At 47.7% G+C, this 18,231-nt stretch overlaps 1 protein-coding gene across 2 annotated transcripts in view; it reads left to right on the plus strand.

Annotated features, from left to right (window-relative positions):
- Nucleotides 1–14,508, plus strand: part of MCC (MCC regulator of WNT signaling pathway) — a gene marked incomplete at its 5' end in the record, with an annotated part of 426,418 nt that extends 411,910 nt beyond the window's left edge. For both annotated transcript variants that reach the window (XM_082651061.1, XM_082651062.1), the window contains 2 exons: nt 12,378–12,500; nt 13,985–14,508. In XM_082651061.1, coding sequence (XP_082507187.1) covers nt 12,378–12,500; nt 13,985–14,165 — 304 coding nt within the window. In that variant the 3' untranslated portion in view covers nt 14,166–14,508. The remainder of the gene's footprint in view (nt 1–12,377; nt 12,501–13,984) is intronic.
- Between the last annotated feature and the right edge of the window lie 3,723 nt (nt 14,509–18,231).

Below are 18,231 nucleotides of genomic sequence, written 5' to 3' on the forward strand. Positions count from 1 at the left end.
CATTGACTGGCTACCTCCCATCTGGTCTGATTTCATTCCCTCCACTTCCATGGACGTTTATTGTAGTTTATTGGCTCCGGGGTTGCCATAAAACCCCATCTGGATGACCAGGTTTCCAAGTCTTGCACATGAGTTTTTTTTTTAATCAGGGCACCTTGTCTTTGCTGTTGTCTGCATAGGCTGCGTGCTACAAAACTCTTCTCCATCCCAGATCCCTCTCTTGCTTGTGGTCCTAGTAAAATTTAACCGAACCACCAAAGAAGTAAACTATACAAATGCGGTTAAGGAGAGGGAATTTTCAGAAATGAGTTTTCTTTGTACTTCACGTGGTATTCATGTAGCGTGCCTGCGGGAGCCGAGCACAGCTGAGAGGAGCAGACTGTTCCATCTTCGCCATACTTAGAAAGCAGCGAGGGGCAGGTGGTGTTCTCCATATGATACGGGAAGAGGTGGGGGGGGGGAGACCGGCACGGCAAGGCCCAGCGGTTTCCCAAGGTCACACAGTGAGGCAGCGGGGAAATCGCAGGCCCCGCCCCCCGTGTCTCCCGGACCCCTGTGTGCTGGCAGAGGTTTGCTTGCAGGTGAGTGTGAGCTGAGCCCGCTCGTGTAGGCTCACCTACACCTGGACCCGGCATAGTATGCATGGCCTGGGCAGATGGGAATCCCTGTGCTCCTGGTACACAGCCGCCCATCTGTCCACCGAAGGCTGAGGACACGTGAAGGGCTGGTGGTGAGGGCGGACTTCCTCAGATGCACAGAGCCCAGGTCGTTGCGGTTAAAAGGTAAGGACGCTGTGCCCCTCAGTGCTGAGGGACAGGGAGGAATCAGGAAAGGGCTGTGACATGGTGAGCAGCAGCATGTAGCATCACCTCAGATGATTCCACACCCCTGTCCCTGGGCCCCAAGGCAGGTCAGGACCAGCTCCATATCCCACCCAGGCACCGCAGAGGTCGCCGCCCTGTCCCTGCAGGAGGCTGTGCTCATTTAGTCACAGGCCCGCCAGGGGCTCTGCTGAGCGCTTCGGGGCACTGGCAGCTGCCACCTGTGCCTGCAAGTGCCAGATGGTTCTGTAAAATGCTAAGTGAAGGCAATCAACAAATCACAGCGGCCGCTCTGTCCAGGGACAGGATGCGCCCGACTCATCAGCAGAGAAGGGGCACTTAGACTTCCTTTCATCTCTCTGATGAGTTACAGGCGAGCTGCTGCTGCCGGGAGAGGGCTGTGTGTCAGATCCCTGTAGGGAGACATTGGGGGCAGGTGGGCCCCGACTGGTTAGGGTGGTCACAAGAGACCAGATCTGGAGGACGTGGATGTGCCCCTGTGGGGAGTGGAGCTGGGCCATCCAGGAAGATACACAAGGCGGCGTCTCGGAGTTCAAAGAGACGGAGTGGGAACTCCCCGCTCAGCCCTGGCCCGTGGGCCTCCACCGCTGGGTGAATTACTCCTAATGGAAGGGACTCCAGATGACACATGAACCCACAGCGCTGACACAGAAGCCAAGCAAAGAACATGTTTCAAAGCAAGGAAGCGACCACTTCAGGTTGAGGTGGGTTAAGAAGGGGAAAGGCAAGAAGCGAAGACAGCTGGTGGGAGAAGGTCGCTGTGCAGAGAGGGAACTCTGGGGGAACTGTCTCTAAGGAGACCCCGGAGCGCATCTGTGTGCGCCTGAGGATGACCCCGTAAGAGCGGGCCCTCTCAGGGTCACAGAGTAACTTTACAGGATGCAGATCTGATGGTACCCTCACACTCGTGTTCCTCTGCTGTGTAACAAAGTACCACAAGCTTTGCAGCTTGAACAATGCCCATTCATTAGCTCACAGTTTCTGTGGGTCAGCAGGGCGCAGCACGACTGGCTTCTCTGCTTAGGGTCTTACAAGGCTGCAGTCAACGTGTCATCCAGGGCCCTGTTCTCATCTGGAGGCTCTTGGGAGGAATCTGCTTCAAAGCTCGTTCTGCCTGTTGGCAGAAGTCAGCTCCTGGCGGTTGTAGGGCTGACATCCCATTTTCTTGGGGCTCTTGGCCAGGGGTAACTCCTAGAGGCCTCTAGAACTTCTGCACAGACTTCCTGGTCCTCAAAGCAGCAAACACCTCCCTCTTATCACATTCCTTCCCTGCTTCAAATCTCTTTCCAGGAAGAGCCCAGTCCTTTTTAAGGGCTCACCTAAGTCCGCCAGGTCTACCCAGAATCATCTTATCCTAAGATCAGCTCTTTGGGACTTTAATTACATCTGCAGAATTCCCTCACAGCAGCACCTGGATGACTGAATAACTGGGATGTGTGTGTATCCTAAGGGGCCAAACTCTCGGAGGCCATTTTCGAACTCTGCCTACCACACCTCATTACCTAAGACCTTCCAGTGACTCCGGCTGTCTGTGTCCAAGCTCCTTCGCAAGTGTGTGATCTGACCCCTGCCTGCTTCTCCACCCTCGCCCTATCACATGCCCCCTCCCACCCTGAGCCACACCAGGCTGCCCACCCTCTCTGTGCCTCTGGGGCTTCAGTGCTGCTGCTACCTCTGACCTCACACCACCAAAGTCCACGTCCCAGGCACTCACAGCACTGTGCCTCTTCCCTGTCTATAAAATTTGTTTATTTTTTGGTTCTCGTGAGCCCTGATTTCGTTCTACCAGAGAACACATCATTGCTTTGTTTCTTATGTGCCTGCCTCTTCTTCCCCTGCTTCACCCTCCGCTGCCTGCAGGAGAGTCCCTTGTGGGGGGGGGGGGGCGGGCAGGGGTCATGACTTACCCAGCTGTACGACTCTGGTGACTTTGTTCCTTCTAAACGATCCCTCAGTGATCTCAGCCGCACTTCTCTCTGCCCACTGGACATCTCCCCCGAATATCAGGCTAGAGCCTTAAAACACACCATGTCTCCGGGCTTCCCTGGTGGCGCAGTGGTTGAGAGTCTGCCTGCTGATGCAGGGGACACGGGTTCGTGCCCCGGTCCGGGAGGATCCCACATGCCGTGGAGTGGCGGGCCCCATGAGCCATGGCCACTGAGCCTGCGCGTCCGGAGGCTGTGCTCCGCAATGGGAGAGGCCACAACAGTGAGAGGCCCGCGTACTGCAAAAAAAAAAAGGAAACACACCATGTCTAAAACAGAAATTATAATCCCGTTTCCTCCTGCCCTTTGAAATTGGCCTCTTTTTCAGAATTCCTATTTATATTAAAAAAAGTAAATTTTTCTAGTGATCCAGGATTATAATTTTGAAGTCTCCTATCTCTGTCTCTTGTCTGCAGATTGTAATGTTTTTTTTTCCATTAAAATCCCATCCATCCCATGCCACTTGCATTGCCTTCTCCTGAGTTTAGCCCTCAATCCCTCAGAACTCAGTAGCATCCCGATGGGTCATTCTACCATTAGTCTCACCTTGTGTTCTGCCACCAAAAATACCTTAAAACACACTTCTGATCATGCTGCTCTGCAGATACACCTTCAGTGGCTTGGCCTGCAAGATCATCTGTAGGTCCCTAACTTAACTTCCTAGCCCATATTTCAAATGTTTCCCTACATGTAACCTGCGGTCCAGATTCATCTGGGCAGTTCATCTTTCCGAGAGCATGCCCTTTGCTTTATCCCCCCACCCTGCCCCATCTCTCTCAACCTGGGGACCCCTCCTCTTCACCCCCTCCTGTAGGACACTCATCTTCCGGAAGCTTCCTGTGTCACCTCTTCTCTGCACCCCTGATGGTACAGACCACTCATCGTCCGTCGGTGCCCACAGAGCACGTGGTTGTCAGAGGGCCTTAGAACAAACCACAGCAAGCCTCCTTGAGTTCAGGTTCATGTCCGAGTTCCAAAAATATCTGCCCAGCTCTAGAAATCTTCCAGATTTGTAGGAAAGAACAACTGGCCATGAAAGGAAGGAAGATGGCACTGATCGACCCCTATTTCAGCAGCTATGGATTAATACTGTTTTTGAGCCGTACACATAGTGGATTGAAATGAAGAAGGAACTGGTTGGAGTCCTTTAAAGAGGGAGACCCCACTGAGCAAACAAGCAGCAGAATCTTCACCATTTTATTAGTAGGACCATTATTTTTAAGGGTGCTGTTTTATTAAACTTGCACTTGCTGATTCTTCCTATGTGGCTGATTTACAAGAGCAGTCAGGCAGTGGAAGTTGTGCTCAGAATTCCGTAAATGCACAGGGGTCTGCAGGACGTTAATGGAATACAAAGTGCACCTGTGAGTTCATTATCATGTCAACAAATGACTGAGCTCCAGAGCCGGCCTCAGAGGGCACAGGGAAAGACCAGTGCTCATCCTGGGGGTTGAGGTAGGCGTTGCTTGGATAACTGAGATTTCTTTTTATTCCTATCATTCCCCCCATGTTCCAAAAGCTCAGAGAAAAGGCCTTGCCCTGGATCGCATAAAGGCAGAGTGATGGAGAACATCCAAGCACCCTGTAGCATGGGCAAGGCAGCAGCGTGCAGATGTGCAAGAAACATGGTCGTAGGGAGGTCTGGGCCGTCATCTTGTGGCTACTCCTGGCAAACTCGCCCCAACACAACACCTGCGGAACATCATTAACTGGGACACCCCCTCCTTAGTTCCACAGGCCTGGGCTCTTCACCAGAGAGCTGTCTGCTCTGTCTCCTGCCCCACTGTCTGCTCGTTATGAAGCAGCATACTTCAGCAAGATGCTGAAGAGCAGGCTCGCAGACAGACCCCTGGGTGCATCCCAGCTCCACAGGCGAACCTGGCGAGTCTCTTCACTGTGCCTCAAGTGCCTCATCTAGAAGACTAGAATAATAATAGAGTACTGACCTCCAAGGCTTGTGGTGAGAGATAACTTCATCCTTGTAAAGGACTTAGAGCTGTTACTGCTGGCTGGATTTTCTAAAAGAGAAGTAGTTATAGACTGTAATGGCTACCATGAAGGAAAGAAATAGAGCCATAGTCTCTGCGGAGATTTTTTTTTCCGCAAAAATGTAAATATAGGTTGCTTTGAATAATGGGGAAGTGACAAGGTGCTGGGATGTCATTACCCTGGGACATTTGTTTAGATGGGTGGTCAGGGTAGGCTGTTCTGAGGAGGTGACATTTAAGCTGAGATGCGAAGGAGGAAAAGTAACCGTGGGGAGGAAGTTCATCCCAAGCAGAGGGGACTGACTGCACGGGGTTCTGTCCTGGGAAAAAGCTTGGTGTGTGCTAAGAATGGATAGGATTCCAGGGTGCGAGGGGGAGGGCGATACCAAAGACTGGGTCAGGCAGGGCCTTTAGTCAGAGTAAAGCCACGGACTCTATTCCAAGTGCAGGGCAATAATACGATCTGAGTTGTCATATTAAAAACTTCCTCTGGCCGCTCTGTGAAAGCTAGACTCTGGGGTACAGAGGTGAAGCAGAAACACCAATTAGGAGGCTCCTGTGGTTGTCCAGGAGAGAAATGATGGCAGCTTGGGCCTGGGTGGTGGCAGGAATTGCACCCATTTGGTAGGTGGGGTTTGCTGCTGAGCGAACATGGAGGACGAGGAAAAGGGAGGGTCAAGGCTGACTGAAGACGGGTGTCGGCAACTGGGTGAATGGCCTTGCCGGCCTCTGACAAGCGAGGAAGCGTGGGTCGGGGAGGCCGTCTCAGAAGGTCTGCTTTGGACATGCTGAACTGAAGACGCCTGTTAGGTAGAGATGTCACAAGGACAATTCCAGAGCTCTGCGGAAAGGCCTGAAGATTTAGAAGTTTTTAGCATGTAGGTAGTTTCTAGGGAAATAAATGCAAATGGAGAGGATCAAGTCAAGAAAGGGTGGGGTACAAAATAGGGTCCAGGCCCAAGTCCTAAATACTCCCAGCACGTAGAGGTGGAGGAGAGGATGAGGAACCAGGGCAGAAGACCGCACGGACAGCTGGGGAAGTGGGATGAAATCCAGGCGCTCGGGGAAGAGAAGGTGCCGACAGAACATCAGGCCAGAGAGGGACCCTTGATTGTGTCAATGCCCAGATCATCGGTGGCCTCGTGAGCAGTTTCAGTGGAGACAGAAGCCTGGTAATGGAAGGTGAGGAAGAGGAACCACATAGGCGGACCATTCTCTCGTCGTCTAATTCCACATAATGAGCAATTACAAAGAAATTCTAGGGCTTCCCTGGTGGCGCAGTGGTTGAGAGTCCGCCTGCCGATGCAGGGGACGCGGGTTTGTGCCCCGGTCCAGGAAGATCCCACATGCCACGGAGCGATTGGGCCCATGAGCCATGGCCGCTGAGCCTGCGCATCCGGAGCCTGTGCTCCGCAGCAGGAGAGGCCGCAGCAGTGAGAGGCCTGCATACCGCAAAAAAGAAAAGAAAAGAAATTCTAGGTCCTGTGGCTGCGACTCCCTGCGGTTTGGTGTGATTACAGCTCCTCTGGAAGGTTTCCTGGCCGGTGCAGCCACTGCCCACCTCATCAGGCCCCGGCTCTTGCCCTGCCTCCCCAGCCTCCTCATCTGGACTTAGTGATTAAAGCACTGCAGCTGGCCTTTTTCTTTGCGGGAGAATGCAGCCTCCTCCCTGATGGCCCCGAGAACTCTGCTTCCAGACCCCCGGGCACACTGACAGCCTCACTGCAGAGGCCTGCGAGGCCGTCCCCTGCCCAGGCTGCCTGCCTGGATTTTCTCGTCACCAGCAAACTCCCACTGTGAGTCTGCCTCTCACTTCCCATGTGTATGCCACTGCTGACAATTACACTTCAGTTAAAAATAAAAAGCACTTCCGGCTGCGTGGCTAAAGTAAGATTCGGAGGACCTTTTGTGACCAAAGATGAACCTGGGGATGGGGCGGAACCTGTAAGTGAAACCCATGTGTGTGCTGGGGGCTGTGGGTCTTCATGGTGAGAGTAGGAGCCAGGATTGTCTTCTTGCTGCTGTAGGTGCATATTCCTGAGGGTCTGTATTACTGAGTGTGAAGACACAAGGAAGGGATTACACAGTTCTGGTCGTTCCGGAAAACATTGTGTGAACACATTACCATGGAGGGGCAAGTGGAACATGTAGTGTTTCATTTGTACTTTCTCATCTGCGTGGAGCCTATGAAAGTGTTCCTTTTAGCCTTATTACCTAGACAAACCATAGAAATTCTTTCTGAACTGAAAGCCAAGCAAATTTGAATCAGAAACTAGAAGGAACAGGAAATGAATGGTTGAGGTTCCAAAGTGACTTGGATTAGCAGGTTTATGGCTCTCAGTGTGTTTCAGGTCCTCCTTTGAAAATCCGAGGAAAGCTGTGGTCTTCAGAAAAGTAGAACCGTGCGTGTAATTCTGCATAAAAATTCAGAGAGTTCAAGACCACATGAAGCTCATTTGTAGACCCAGGTAAATAGCACTGCTGCCTTACCAGAGTTTCCCAAATTTGCACAATAATATCACCGGAGGCATTCTTTTTTATTGAGGCATAACAGACATATAACATTATATTAGTTTCTGGTGTACAACGTGATGATTCAATATTTGTATATATTGCAAAATGATCACCATAATAAGTCTAGTTAACATTTGTCACCATAGTTACCAAAAAAATTTCTTACTTGTAATAACTTTTAAGATCTCCTCTCTCAGCACCTTTCAAATACACAGTCCAGTAACGTTTAGTCACCATGCTGTACATTACATCCTCGGGACTTATTTATGTTATAACTGGAAGGTTGTACCTTTTAACCCCCTTCACCCATTTCGCCCGCCCCCAGCCCCACCTCTGGCAGCCATCAGTCTGTTCTGTGTATCTATGAGCTTGCTTTTTGTTTTTTTAGATTCCACATACAAGTGAGATCATACAGTATTTGTCTTTGTCTTATTTCACTTAGCATAAGGCCCTTAAGGTCCATCCATGTTGTTGCAAACGGCAAAATTTCACTCTTTTTTATGGCCGAATAATATTCCATTGTGTATGTATCCCACATCTTTATCCATTTATCCACCGATGGGCACTTAGGTTGTTTTCATATCTTGGCTATTGTAAATAGTGCTGCAGTGAACATGGGGGTGCAGATATCTTTTCAGGGTGGGGATTTCATTTTCTTTGGATAAATACCCAGAAGTGGAATTGCTGGATATGTTGGTTTTATTTTTAATTTTTTGGGGAACTCCCATTCTGTTTTGCATAGTGGCTACACCAGTTTACATTCCCACCAACAGTACACAGGGTTCCCTTTTCTCTGCATCCTCACGAACATTTGTTATTTCTTGTCTTTTTTATAATAACCATTCTGACAGGTATGAGGCAATATCTCATTGTCGTTTTGATTTGCATTCCCCTGATGATTAGTGATGTCGAGCATCTTTTCATATGCCTGTTAGCCATCTGTTTGTCTTCTTTGGAAAAATGTCTATTTAGATCTTCTCTCTTCTGCTCATTTTTCTTTTTTTAATTTTCTCTTTCATTCAAACCCTGGCTTCTGCTCATTTTTTAATCAGGTTGTTTTTTTCCTATTGGGTTGTATGGATTCTTTATTTATTAGATACATGATTTGTAAACATTTTCTCCCATTCAGTAGGTTGCCCTTTCATTTTGTGGTTTCCTTTGATGTGCAGAATTTTAGTTCGATGTAGTCCCATTTATTTATATTTGCTTTTGGTGTCAGATTCAAAAAATCATCACCAAGATTGATGTCAAGGAGCTTACTGCCTGTGTTTTCTCTAGGAAGGAGTTTGATGGCTTCAGGCCTTACCAGGTCTTTAATCCATTTTGAGTTAATTTTTGTGTATGGTGTAAGACAGTGATCCGGTTTCATTCCCTTGCATGTAGCTGTCCAGTTCTCCCGAGACCATATATTGAAGAGACTGTTCTTTCCCCATTATACACACACACACACACATGGCTCCTTTATCATAAATTAATTGGGCTCCCTATTCTGTTGTATTGATCATGTGTCTCTTTTTATGCCAATACCGTGCTGTTTGGGTCACCTGGAGCACTTCTTTTTAAATTTATTTATTTATGGCTGTGTTGGGTCTTTGTTGCGGTGTGCGGGCTTCTCATTGCGGTGGCTTCTCTTGTTGCATAGCATGGGCTCTAGGCACATGGGCTTCAGTAGTTGCAGCACGCGGGCTCAGTAGTTGTGTCTCACGGGCTTAGTTGCTCTGCGGCATGTGGGATCTTCCCGGACCAGGGCTCGAACCCGTGTCCCCTGAATTAGCAGGCAGATTCTTAACCACTGCACCACCAGGGAAGCCCTGGAGCACTTCTTGAAACTGCACTTCCTGGGTCTCAACCCAAACCTACTGAATCAGAATCCAGGGATACCCCTGGTACTGTTACTATAAACACATGCTCTAGAGCAGCACTGTCCGCGAGTAACATCACATGAGCCACAAAGGCAAGCCATGATGTGTGTAACTACATTTTCTAGTAGCTACCTTAAAAACTGTAACGAACAGGGAAATTAACATATTTAGCCCAGTGTATCTAAAATATTATCATTTCAACATATAATCAATGTTTTTTCAGTTATTTTACCTTCTTTTTTTCATATTAAGTCTTCAAATTCCAGTGTGTATTGTACACTTACAGCACATCTCAGATCAGACTGGCTGAGTTTCAAGTGCCCAAATGGCCTCCTGACGCCTCTAGGCTGCGTGTGGGAAGCGGCCCTAGAGTTGCTACCGCACAGGGGTTTAGCGTTTGTCCAGACAAGCGACGCCAGAGGCATGACTCGTACTGCAGGCGTCTGCCTGGCTCAAACAAAAACAGGTATAAAGTAACTCACGTTTTAGGTTTAAGTTTGAGGTTTAGCCTGTCTTTATAGCTTTAAATAAATCAGCATCATGGTTTTCTACCCTGGTGTTTGGACAGCAGTTCACTCCCATCTCCCTCCCTTCCGGAGGCCTAAGGGGTTCTGGGGACAGTTCTCAGCTCCCAGAGATGGCTCCCCACTCCCAGCCCTGTCCCCATCTCCCTTCACCCCCAGCCAGGGTTGGGCAGGGTCTCTGAGGGCCTCTCTTGCCTTCCTGGGTTCCATCCTCCATTGGAGCCTGCCAGTTCTGGAAGGTTCCCTCCAGTCCCCAGGGGCCTGGGCCCTTCGTTTTGCGGGAGCTGGGATTTCCACACTCGCCCTTTGGGGTTGGGGCAGGGATGCGGATGTAATTAGGGGGTGGGGAAGAAGCCGTATCACTCCAGGCAGTTTTATGTTGTGAATTTGAATTCATGGTTAGATTTTAAATTCTCTTCGTAATTTTCTTCTTTCCTTTTGCACTATTAATCGACTTCAGAATAAAGATAAAAGAATTTGAAACAGTAACAAAACGTAAAACAAATAACCCTTCCCTATTCTTTGTAGCCAGAGGGAAGAGGGGAGAAATCTTTCATGCTCTCCTAACTTTTCCTCAGCTGACGGAGGGCTGCCTGCAAGGCTGAGGGGATGGGCTGGGGAAGGAGGGAGGAACCGCCCTCTCGAGACCCATTCTCACTTACGGTGGGAAATGGTGCCACTCTGGGATTCCAGTGGGAAATGCAGCCAGATCTGAGATTTCCTGGTGGCCACTAGGGCCCAGGAGAAACCTCAGCAACCAGGAGGCACTAGCCGGAAGACTCTGTGGGGGAGGGGGGGCCTCCAGCTCCCTTAGGGCTGGTGGGACGAAGTCACTGGGCGCTACGCACACTTATCCTCACTCACAGAAGCAGGCCTGGAGTTTTGTGTTGCAATTCCTTTCTTCATTAATGAATTTGGGAAGCTGGAACTGCACTTACAGTAGCTGGAGGCAGAAATGTTAAAGATTAGATACCTGAAAAGCCAGGAGGGGAGAACCAGGGCTGAACCACTGAGCACCTGTGAGTCCTCCCCTTCAAGGTCACCCCCCAGGCCCATCCTACAGGAAGCACAACTGAGACTTCGCACACACTTTACAAAAGCATCCAAAATTATAAACACTTCAAGCAACTCGAAATGAGTCAGGTAGGAAGTGAAAGCATCCGTCATCCCCCTTCCTGGAGTTCAGCACTGTTGAGTGTTTAGCCTTCTAGTCAGTCACTACAGTATATCAGCTATTCACACATTTTTGGTTGTTTCTGCAAACATGACATCCAATGGAACTCACCCTTTTCGCTTGACAGTGTATCAGCTGCTCTTCCGTGCCAGTGCACGTCAGTCTGCATGCTTTATTAACAGGGAAGAGCATTTCAAGAGAACCACTAGGAGACCCTGAGTGACTTAACCAGCCCCCTGGTTGTTTCCCATTCTTAAGCTTATAACCAGAGCTGAAGTGAATCCAACTGTCATCTCATGTATAGGAACCTACACTCATACTGTTTCTGTAAGGAAAATTCCTATAAAGTTTCTTAGTCAAGGGATGGGTTCATTTTGTATTTTGCTAGATGCTGGCAAATGCCTTCCAGAACCATCATGCTAATTTACATTCCTCATACACTCATGAGTTGTTTTTAGAGGAGTTTCTTCCATAAATCCTGGTTACTCGGTACGCTCCAAGGTATCCCATACCTTCAGTGACCTGTTTTAACAACTGTTGTCACTGTGAAACTATCCCCTTGCACGGCGCTCGGTACTCAGGATACATCAGGGAAGAAACCAAATAAGGTCCTTGCCGCCCTAGAGCCTGCATGCCGGTGGGGGCGTCTGCTGAGCAGATTACGACCGACTGTGCCGAGCGTGCCACGTGTGACAGAACAGAGTGGCACCGTGCCTGTGATGGGGACCTCAGGAGGGAGGAGGGCGGTCGGTAACGCCTCCCTGCCCAGGTCTGTGCTCTCAGGGGAATTAGAGGAAGGCAGTAAGCTGACTTGGACACCAAAAACCTCCTAAGTCACTTGTCTTGGGTCTCTGCAGTAGTAAAGACCCAATGGAACTTGAAGCCAGGGACTGGGGGAGTCGAATGAGCGCGAATATAACTTCCGTACTTGAAATGTGATCAAGGATGAGAATACCAGTTCTCCCTCTACCACGACCACACCTTTTTTTATTTTGCCCGGTAGGACTGTGTTGATTTCATTGAGAAGGGACTCATCCCAGGTAGGCACTCAGGCCAGGTTTATACTCTTGAATCCCCGCATGGTTCAGGAGATGCTTAGCACACTTGGAAAAGAGCACAGAGACCAGGACAGGGGTTTGTGGTCAGACTGCACTCTGCTTGCTGAGTATCTGGTCTGCCTACAGCAGGAAGGAACTTCTCCGTCTGGAAGACGAGAAACAACTTCCTGTCCTATTCCTTTGCAACACGCACTTAGATCTCTAAAGGGCCCTTATCATTAAAAGCAGACTCCAGCGGGCCTTCGAGACTGCGGTGGTGAGGTGTTCGGGCTCTGCAGAGGGGCGCTCTTGTGCTCTCTGGTGTCTCCCCTTTGGTCTGTACTCCTGCCTTTGGACTTGGCAGGCTAAGCCTTCCTCCTCTCTGCCAGGGCAGCAGCCATCTCCGTTCTCTCACGTTACTCACAACATGCTACATCTCTCCTTGATACAGAGAAAAGAAGTTAAAGGCCAGAGTTCAGGAGCTGGTGAGTGCCTTGGAAAGACTCACCAAGAGCAGCGAAATCCGACACCAGCAATCGGCGGAGTTCGTTAATGACCTGAAGCGAGCCAACAGGTAAAGTCTCCGTTTGTAATCCACAGCAGTGCTTGGACTCATACACCAGGGAGAACGTTTCCATAATTGCTGGAAATCAGCTGTAGAGAACAGTGAATCCTCAGCTGTCTCCCTTAGAGCCTGACCTTCCCTAGGGTATGACTTCCCAGTGTTCCACAGAAACCTAAGAAACGCTCCGTAAGGACAAGTCCTTGGGTCAGATGTGTCTGGGAGATGCAGCAGACTGTGGTCCCTTCCTAACACTTCATATAGGAAAGGTTCTGAGAAGTCATTCAGTTTAAAAAAAAAAAAAAATCAGCCTATGTTTAGTTTAAGCCAATGTTTTCAAAGCAAAACTGGCTACACAACTTTTTTTTTGAGCAGCATTCAAAAATCGGGTGGAACACTTTAGGGAGCATTGCTCTAAGACAGCAGCCGCAAACGTTGTGGGCTCGTGACCCCTGTAAAAAAGTAAGGACCTCAAAGAGTTTTGTTCTTAAAAATTATCTGTCTTGATAAATTTCATTTGAGAAACTAAAACAAATTTTAAGTTTTTATTCATGTACAAAAAACCCCACAACTCACTGCATAGAATACAAATGGCATTTATTTAAAAAATTGCTATTTTCCAAAAAATAATTAAAAGAGTGGCACTGCTTCTACAATTTTACAAATATCTTTAATATTTGGTTTAATTCAGGACAGCTAGATTCTCACATCCGCTTCTCCAGGCAATATGTGGTTTTGAAACATACTGAGGAAACCCAGCTTCGTGTACATCTGTAGTTAGAAAATAAAGGACCTCACAGATTTCCCTCGAGAGAGCTTTGGGAATACTGGGGGTCGGTTCTCAGACTACACTTTGAGAACCTAACAGTATATGGAAGGGATCTGGGGTGCTGTTTTGGACCAGAGAGAGTATGGGGACTTACCTAGCTCTGGGCTCAGCCCCTGCCCTCTTCCCCCAGAGGCCTGTGTTTGGCTGGCAGCATTAGTAGCTTATGGCCTGTGTGCTCTGAATCCCGTCAGCCCAAAGCATAAAGGGAAACGGCTGGTGCCTCTCTGTCCTCATCCTAGGTGAGGTGACTTAGACTGCAGTGTGTGAGGAACTCCCTCCTGCAACTGCCACTTGACCATGCTGCAAGCAGCCATGGAACAGCAAGTAGATCCACTATTGGTATTTCCATGACAGATTTCTGGAATTCAGCTACCTTTTCTGCTTATCTGTTTTGGATGTGGCCAGTTTGGATTGTTGGTTTAAATCCCTCCCGATACGTTAGTGACAAGCCTCTAGCAGTCAGGCTGAATGAATCGTGGTTAAGTCAATACACGAGTGGCCGTGAGCGTTGAAATACCACTTGATTTCAAATTCTTACTGAAGAGGCTGAGTGTCCTCTGTCTGGAGTGGTACTTACTGGACCAGGTTACCCAGTGGGCAGGACAGTGTGCATCTCAGTGCTACTTAGGATAAATCTTCATTCTCATTTCCTTCTGTTCCCACATAGCAACCTGGTGGCTGCCTATGAGAAAGCAAAGAAGAAGCATCAAAACAAACTGAAGAAGCTGGAGTCTCAGATGATGGCCATGGTGGAGAGACATGAGACCCAAGTGAGGATGCTAAAGCAAAGAATAGCTCTGCTGGAGGAGGAGAACTCAAGGCCTCACACCAATGAAACTTCGCTTTAATCGGCACTCAGGCTCCACGGTTCTGTCCGTGGAGGCTAAAGTCTAGCAGGTCGCTGAGGAGAGAGGGGCCCCAGAGGACAGAGTAACCTGTTGGGAGAAGGAGAAAAGGGAAGGTTGGCAGGTAGGTCAGCACTTGGACAATGGAGTGCCCTGGACTCAGCCCTGGGGCGAGTGGCCCTGGGACGTGGTGTAGACTGTATCCAGAGGATCCTGCCCCTCCCCTCCTGGGCTGTGGACGGCGTGGGAACCCCTGCCGTGTGCGTGCCGGCTCCACAGGTCTTGCTTCTGCTTTCAGCACTGGCTCTATCACTCTCCCACCTTTCTGTTCTGGAACTTGTGCATTGGTGGTATAATCCAGGCATCACCTCTTCAAGATTTTCCATTCTTTTTTTCTCTTTTTGGCAGACAGCAGCCTTATCTCTGACATCCCTAATTTCTCCTCTTTCCTTCTCCTTCAGGGGAAAACTGTCCCGGGGGTGGGGGGGGCTGGGCAGGGGGGTGGTGCGGAGACCGTGCTCAGCATCTAAAAGAACTGCTGCTTTGTTTATTGCAGCCAGGCGTTGGTTTTCAAGTCCCAGGTATCAACATTTAAGACACAGGCTGTCACTCAGAGGTGTTCTGGGATGTCAAGCACAGGCGAATGGCACACAGGTGTTCCTTACAGTCCCAGATATGTTGAAGCTACAGATAGAGCAGTTGGGTCTGAACAACTCTGTGTGGGAGGATGAGAACTTCCTTCACCTCTCACTGTGAAAGCAGGCCTGGGCAGGCAGCTCTCTTTAGACTGAGGTTTCCCCATCCTGGTGGAGCCTTATTAACAGCCAAGGCTTGGAGCTGAGAGAATCCCGTTGATACGAGTAAGGGAACTAAACTTTTGTCAGGAGCAGAGACGCATTCGTACTTTCCACCACCCCAGGGCACTACATAATTGCTGTTCTACACGAATCAAAGCTCATCCACATGAACATGTAGTTAGGTCTGGACCTGCCTCTATTGCTCTAAGGGCAAGAGGCAGGATGCTGAGTAGATAATGTTTTGCAGGCTACACTCCTCTTACAAAGGGCAGGGGGTGAGGGAAGGGCTGTTGAGGCCTCTTTTTATCCCCCAGAGACACGGTGATGGGTAGCATATGGTGTTTCAACAGGGGAAATTTCAAGCAAAATGCTGACAGGACTGGGCAGGAACAAAGTACCTGAATTCTTTCAGGAAGGGCTTCCATTTTAAAATCAATTCTTCATCCCTTTTCTACTATAACCTTCCCTGTTGCACCTTTCACTTTTTTCAGTTCTTCTGTCGCTGCCGTACGCTGACTGATACATCTTAAAGGACCACTTGCCATTTATTCTGTAGCACCTGAAGTCACCTATGAGAAGTATGCCCAATGCCACAGTTCACTATGTTTTGCTTATGACCAGTCACTGCATTCACTTCCCCGTGTCCATGAGCTGCTTTCAGAGGGCATGACACAAGTTCCTCAGCCTTCTGCACAATGGGGCAGGACACTCTAGCCACCATCTTGGAAGGCAGAGCAGTTCTATCCCAAAGCAACTACCCTTCTTTCTCAGGCCAGCAGTGAGGCTGCCCCATATTCAAAAAAAAAAAAAAAAAAATCAACTGGTACCAGTGTGAAAGACCCAGCTTTTGGATGCTGTGAAGTACCCACTGGCTTGTGTTTCTATAAAATTCAGGTAAATTTGTTTCTGTAGAATCAGGTAAACTTGGTTCTTGTGACATTAAGTCAATTTTTACTCTTCGGATAGTTTCATTTTGTTACAAGGAAAATGATTTGGCTGAAAAGTGTGTGCAAAAAAAGGTGTAACAGATGAAATCATGGTTTTCCCCGTTTTTTTTCCAACATGCCCAGGGAAAACGTCCTCCCTAAGCAAACCGGACTGTGCAAAGCGGGGAACCATTCATGGCTTTCTCTTGTGTGATTGAACAGGTATCAAAACAGAGGGATGGTCTTCATTTTCACCAACACTAAAAAGTGTAGCTGATGCAGGACCTCTGTCTACCATTCTTGTTGCTCCAAGTGAAAACAGAACCTGCTCTTCTAGGGTCATGGAACTCCTCCACACCTGGGAAGTCTCAGCTCCTACATTATGAGCCCCAGTATTACTGAGCCTACTTGGCCTCATTTTGAGTTTATACTTCCGCGTAATACTTTCGGATATATGGTGGTTGGGTGAAAACTATTTCCCTGGCAAAACTGTTACTTTTATAAATGTGTAGAATAACAGCTATTAAATAGTTGATTGACTTTCCTTATATTTTTCACATACGCCCCTAAGACACAGTCCTTGTTGAAGGTGAACCTACGGGCACTTGGTTATTATGTTAATTGCAGGGCTTACTAAAACCGCATTGATTAAATAAATGATTACAGGTGCCTGGATCATTTTCTTTTTTTATAACCTGAATTTTTCTTTCTAAATAGGAGCTGGTTTATATTAACATCTCCATCAGAGGTAAACAGTGATCCTGATTATAACTTGTACAAGGTTAAAAATGTTCCGACTTTCATATGTTTGTTTTAATCCTCAGTGGTTAACCCTTTTAGGCAGTCACCTTCGCTGTTCAGAGTTGTCTCTGGCTCTTAGAGAAATAGGCATGAGAAGAAAGGACCCATTTGAAAGTTCCCTTGGAGTATAATTTCCCACTACTACACTGAGGCAAAAATCTCAAGTAAAAGAGACTTCTGTCTGTTGCTGGAGTGCCATCAACACGTGCACCTACCAACCGGATCTGATGTTCTGCCGAACCCCATGTGCACCAGCTACCAAAACTGCCATGGAATTGTAGGCGGTAAGATTCCCTTTTGAGATTTACACCAAAAGCTACTGATGCTTATGTATCTTATGTGATCAGACAGTTGGGATTTATCATGTCCTCCCTACCTCAGAGGTACACTAGATGTTTTATCATTGCCAATGCAGATAATTAACTGTTGCATATTCACTCTCATCTGCTAGCATGTCAGGTTTCTGAAGTTAATATCCATGCTGCCTGAAACTGGAATGGTAGAATAATAAAAAATTAAGTGGCAGTTAAACATAATTGCTTAATCCTCCTGTGAGATAATGCATACCTTCCTAAGTCTTCCTCTGAGCCTACAGCAAGACTTTACAGGGACATTCCCCTTCTCCAGGGAGGCAGTCCAAGTTAGAGCTGATGAGGCTTTCTTTTTAGGATGAGGATAGTAAAGATTTTACTATTCTAAGGAAAACCTGAAATCACAGGAAAGTCTCCTAGTTCCCAGCTGCATATAGATTACATTATTTCAAGTGAAAAAAATGCCTCATAATTACCCGATCTGGGCTGGATTGCCTATGTAGATGGCATAAATTGTCTCCTATGGCCCACAGAAATTATCCTGCAATTATTTTTTAATTCTATCAAATATCTTAAAGCTCTCAAGAGTTTGGGGTATCATGCTTGTGTTTTAAGTGAAGTAATGAGAAAGACTACAGAAGACACCCAAACTTTTATTATTATGACTTCTGAAAGCCCTAAGCTTTTTCCATAAACTATTTGCAAATGCATAGCTGGGATTATGGCTCATCCATGAAACTAAACTCTCTATAAAGTGAACAAAGGTCATGTTCCCTAAGTTTACAGCTGCACCTATTTGTAGATGCAGCAAACAGCTTTTAATTAGACAGTTTTTAGAGCCCAAAGGGGGAGAGAATTATGATGATTGAAATTTCTGAATTGAATTTTAATTAGGGTGCATCCTATAGGGTTGCCAAGGATTTTGTGGGTGGGGAGGAAGCATAAGTAACATTTTTGTTTTTCTGCACCACGTGACAGCTTGGTAAAACAACACTGTAAAAAATTCTGAAAAAATCATGTAGCAATTATTTTTTTATTTCTCCAATGGAATGGCCTAGTTGACAGGAAATGATACTGTTACCACCTTTCACGGAGACTTGCTGGGCACTACTTTGCAGAGGCATCACTTGTTACAAAACACAAATTATGCCTTTGCTGTACACAATTCTTATTGAAGTCTATCAAAATCCTATAATAGTTAACTGAAATCCTGTGTTCACATAGGCCGGGCTGA

Source organism: Grampus griseus (genome assembly GCF_964374135.1).
Source record: "Grampus griseus genome assembly, chromosome: 3".
Classification (NCBI taxonomy): domain Eukaryota; kingdom Metazoa; phylum Chordata; class Mammalia; order Artiodactyla; family Delphinidae; genus Grampus; species Grampus griseus.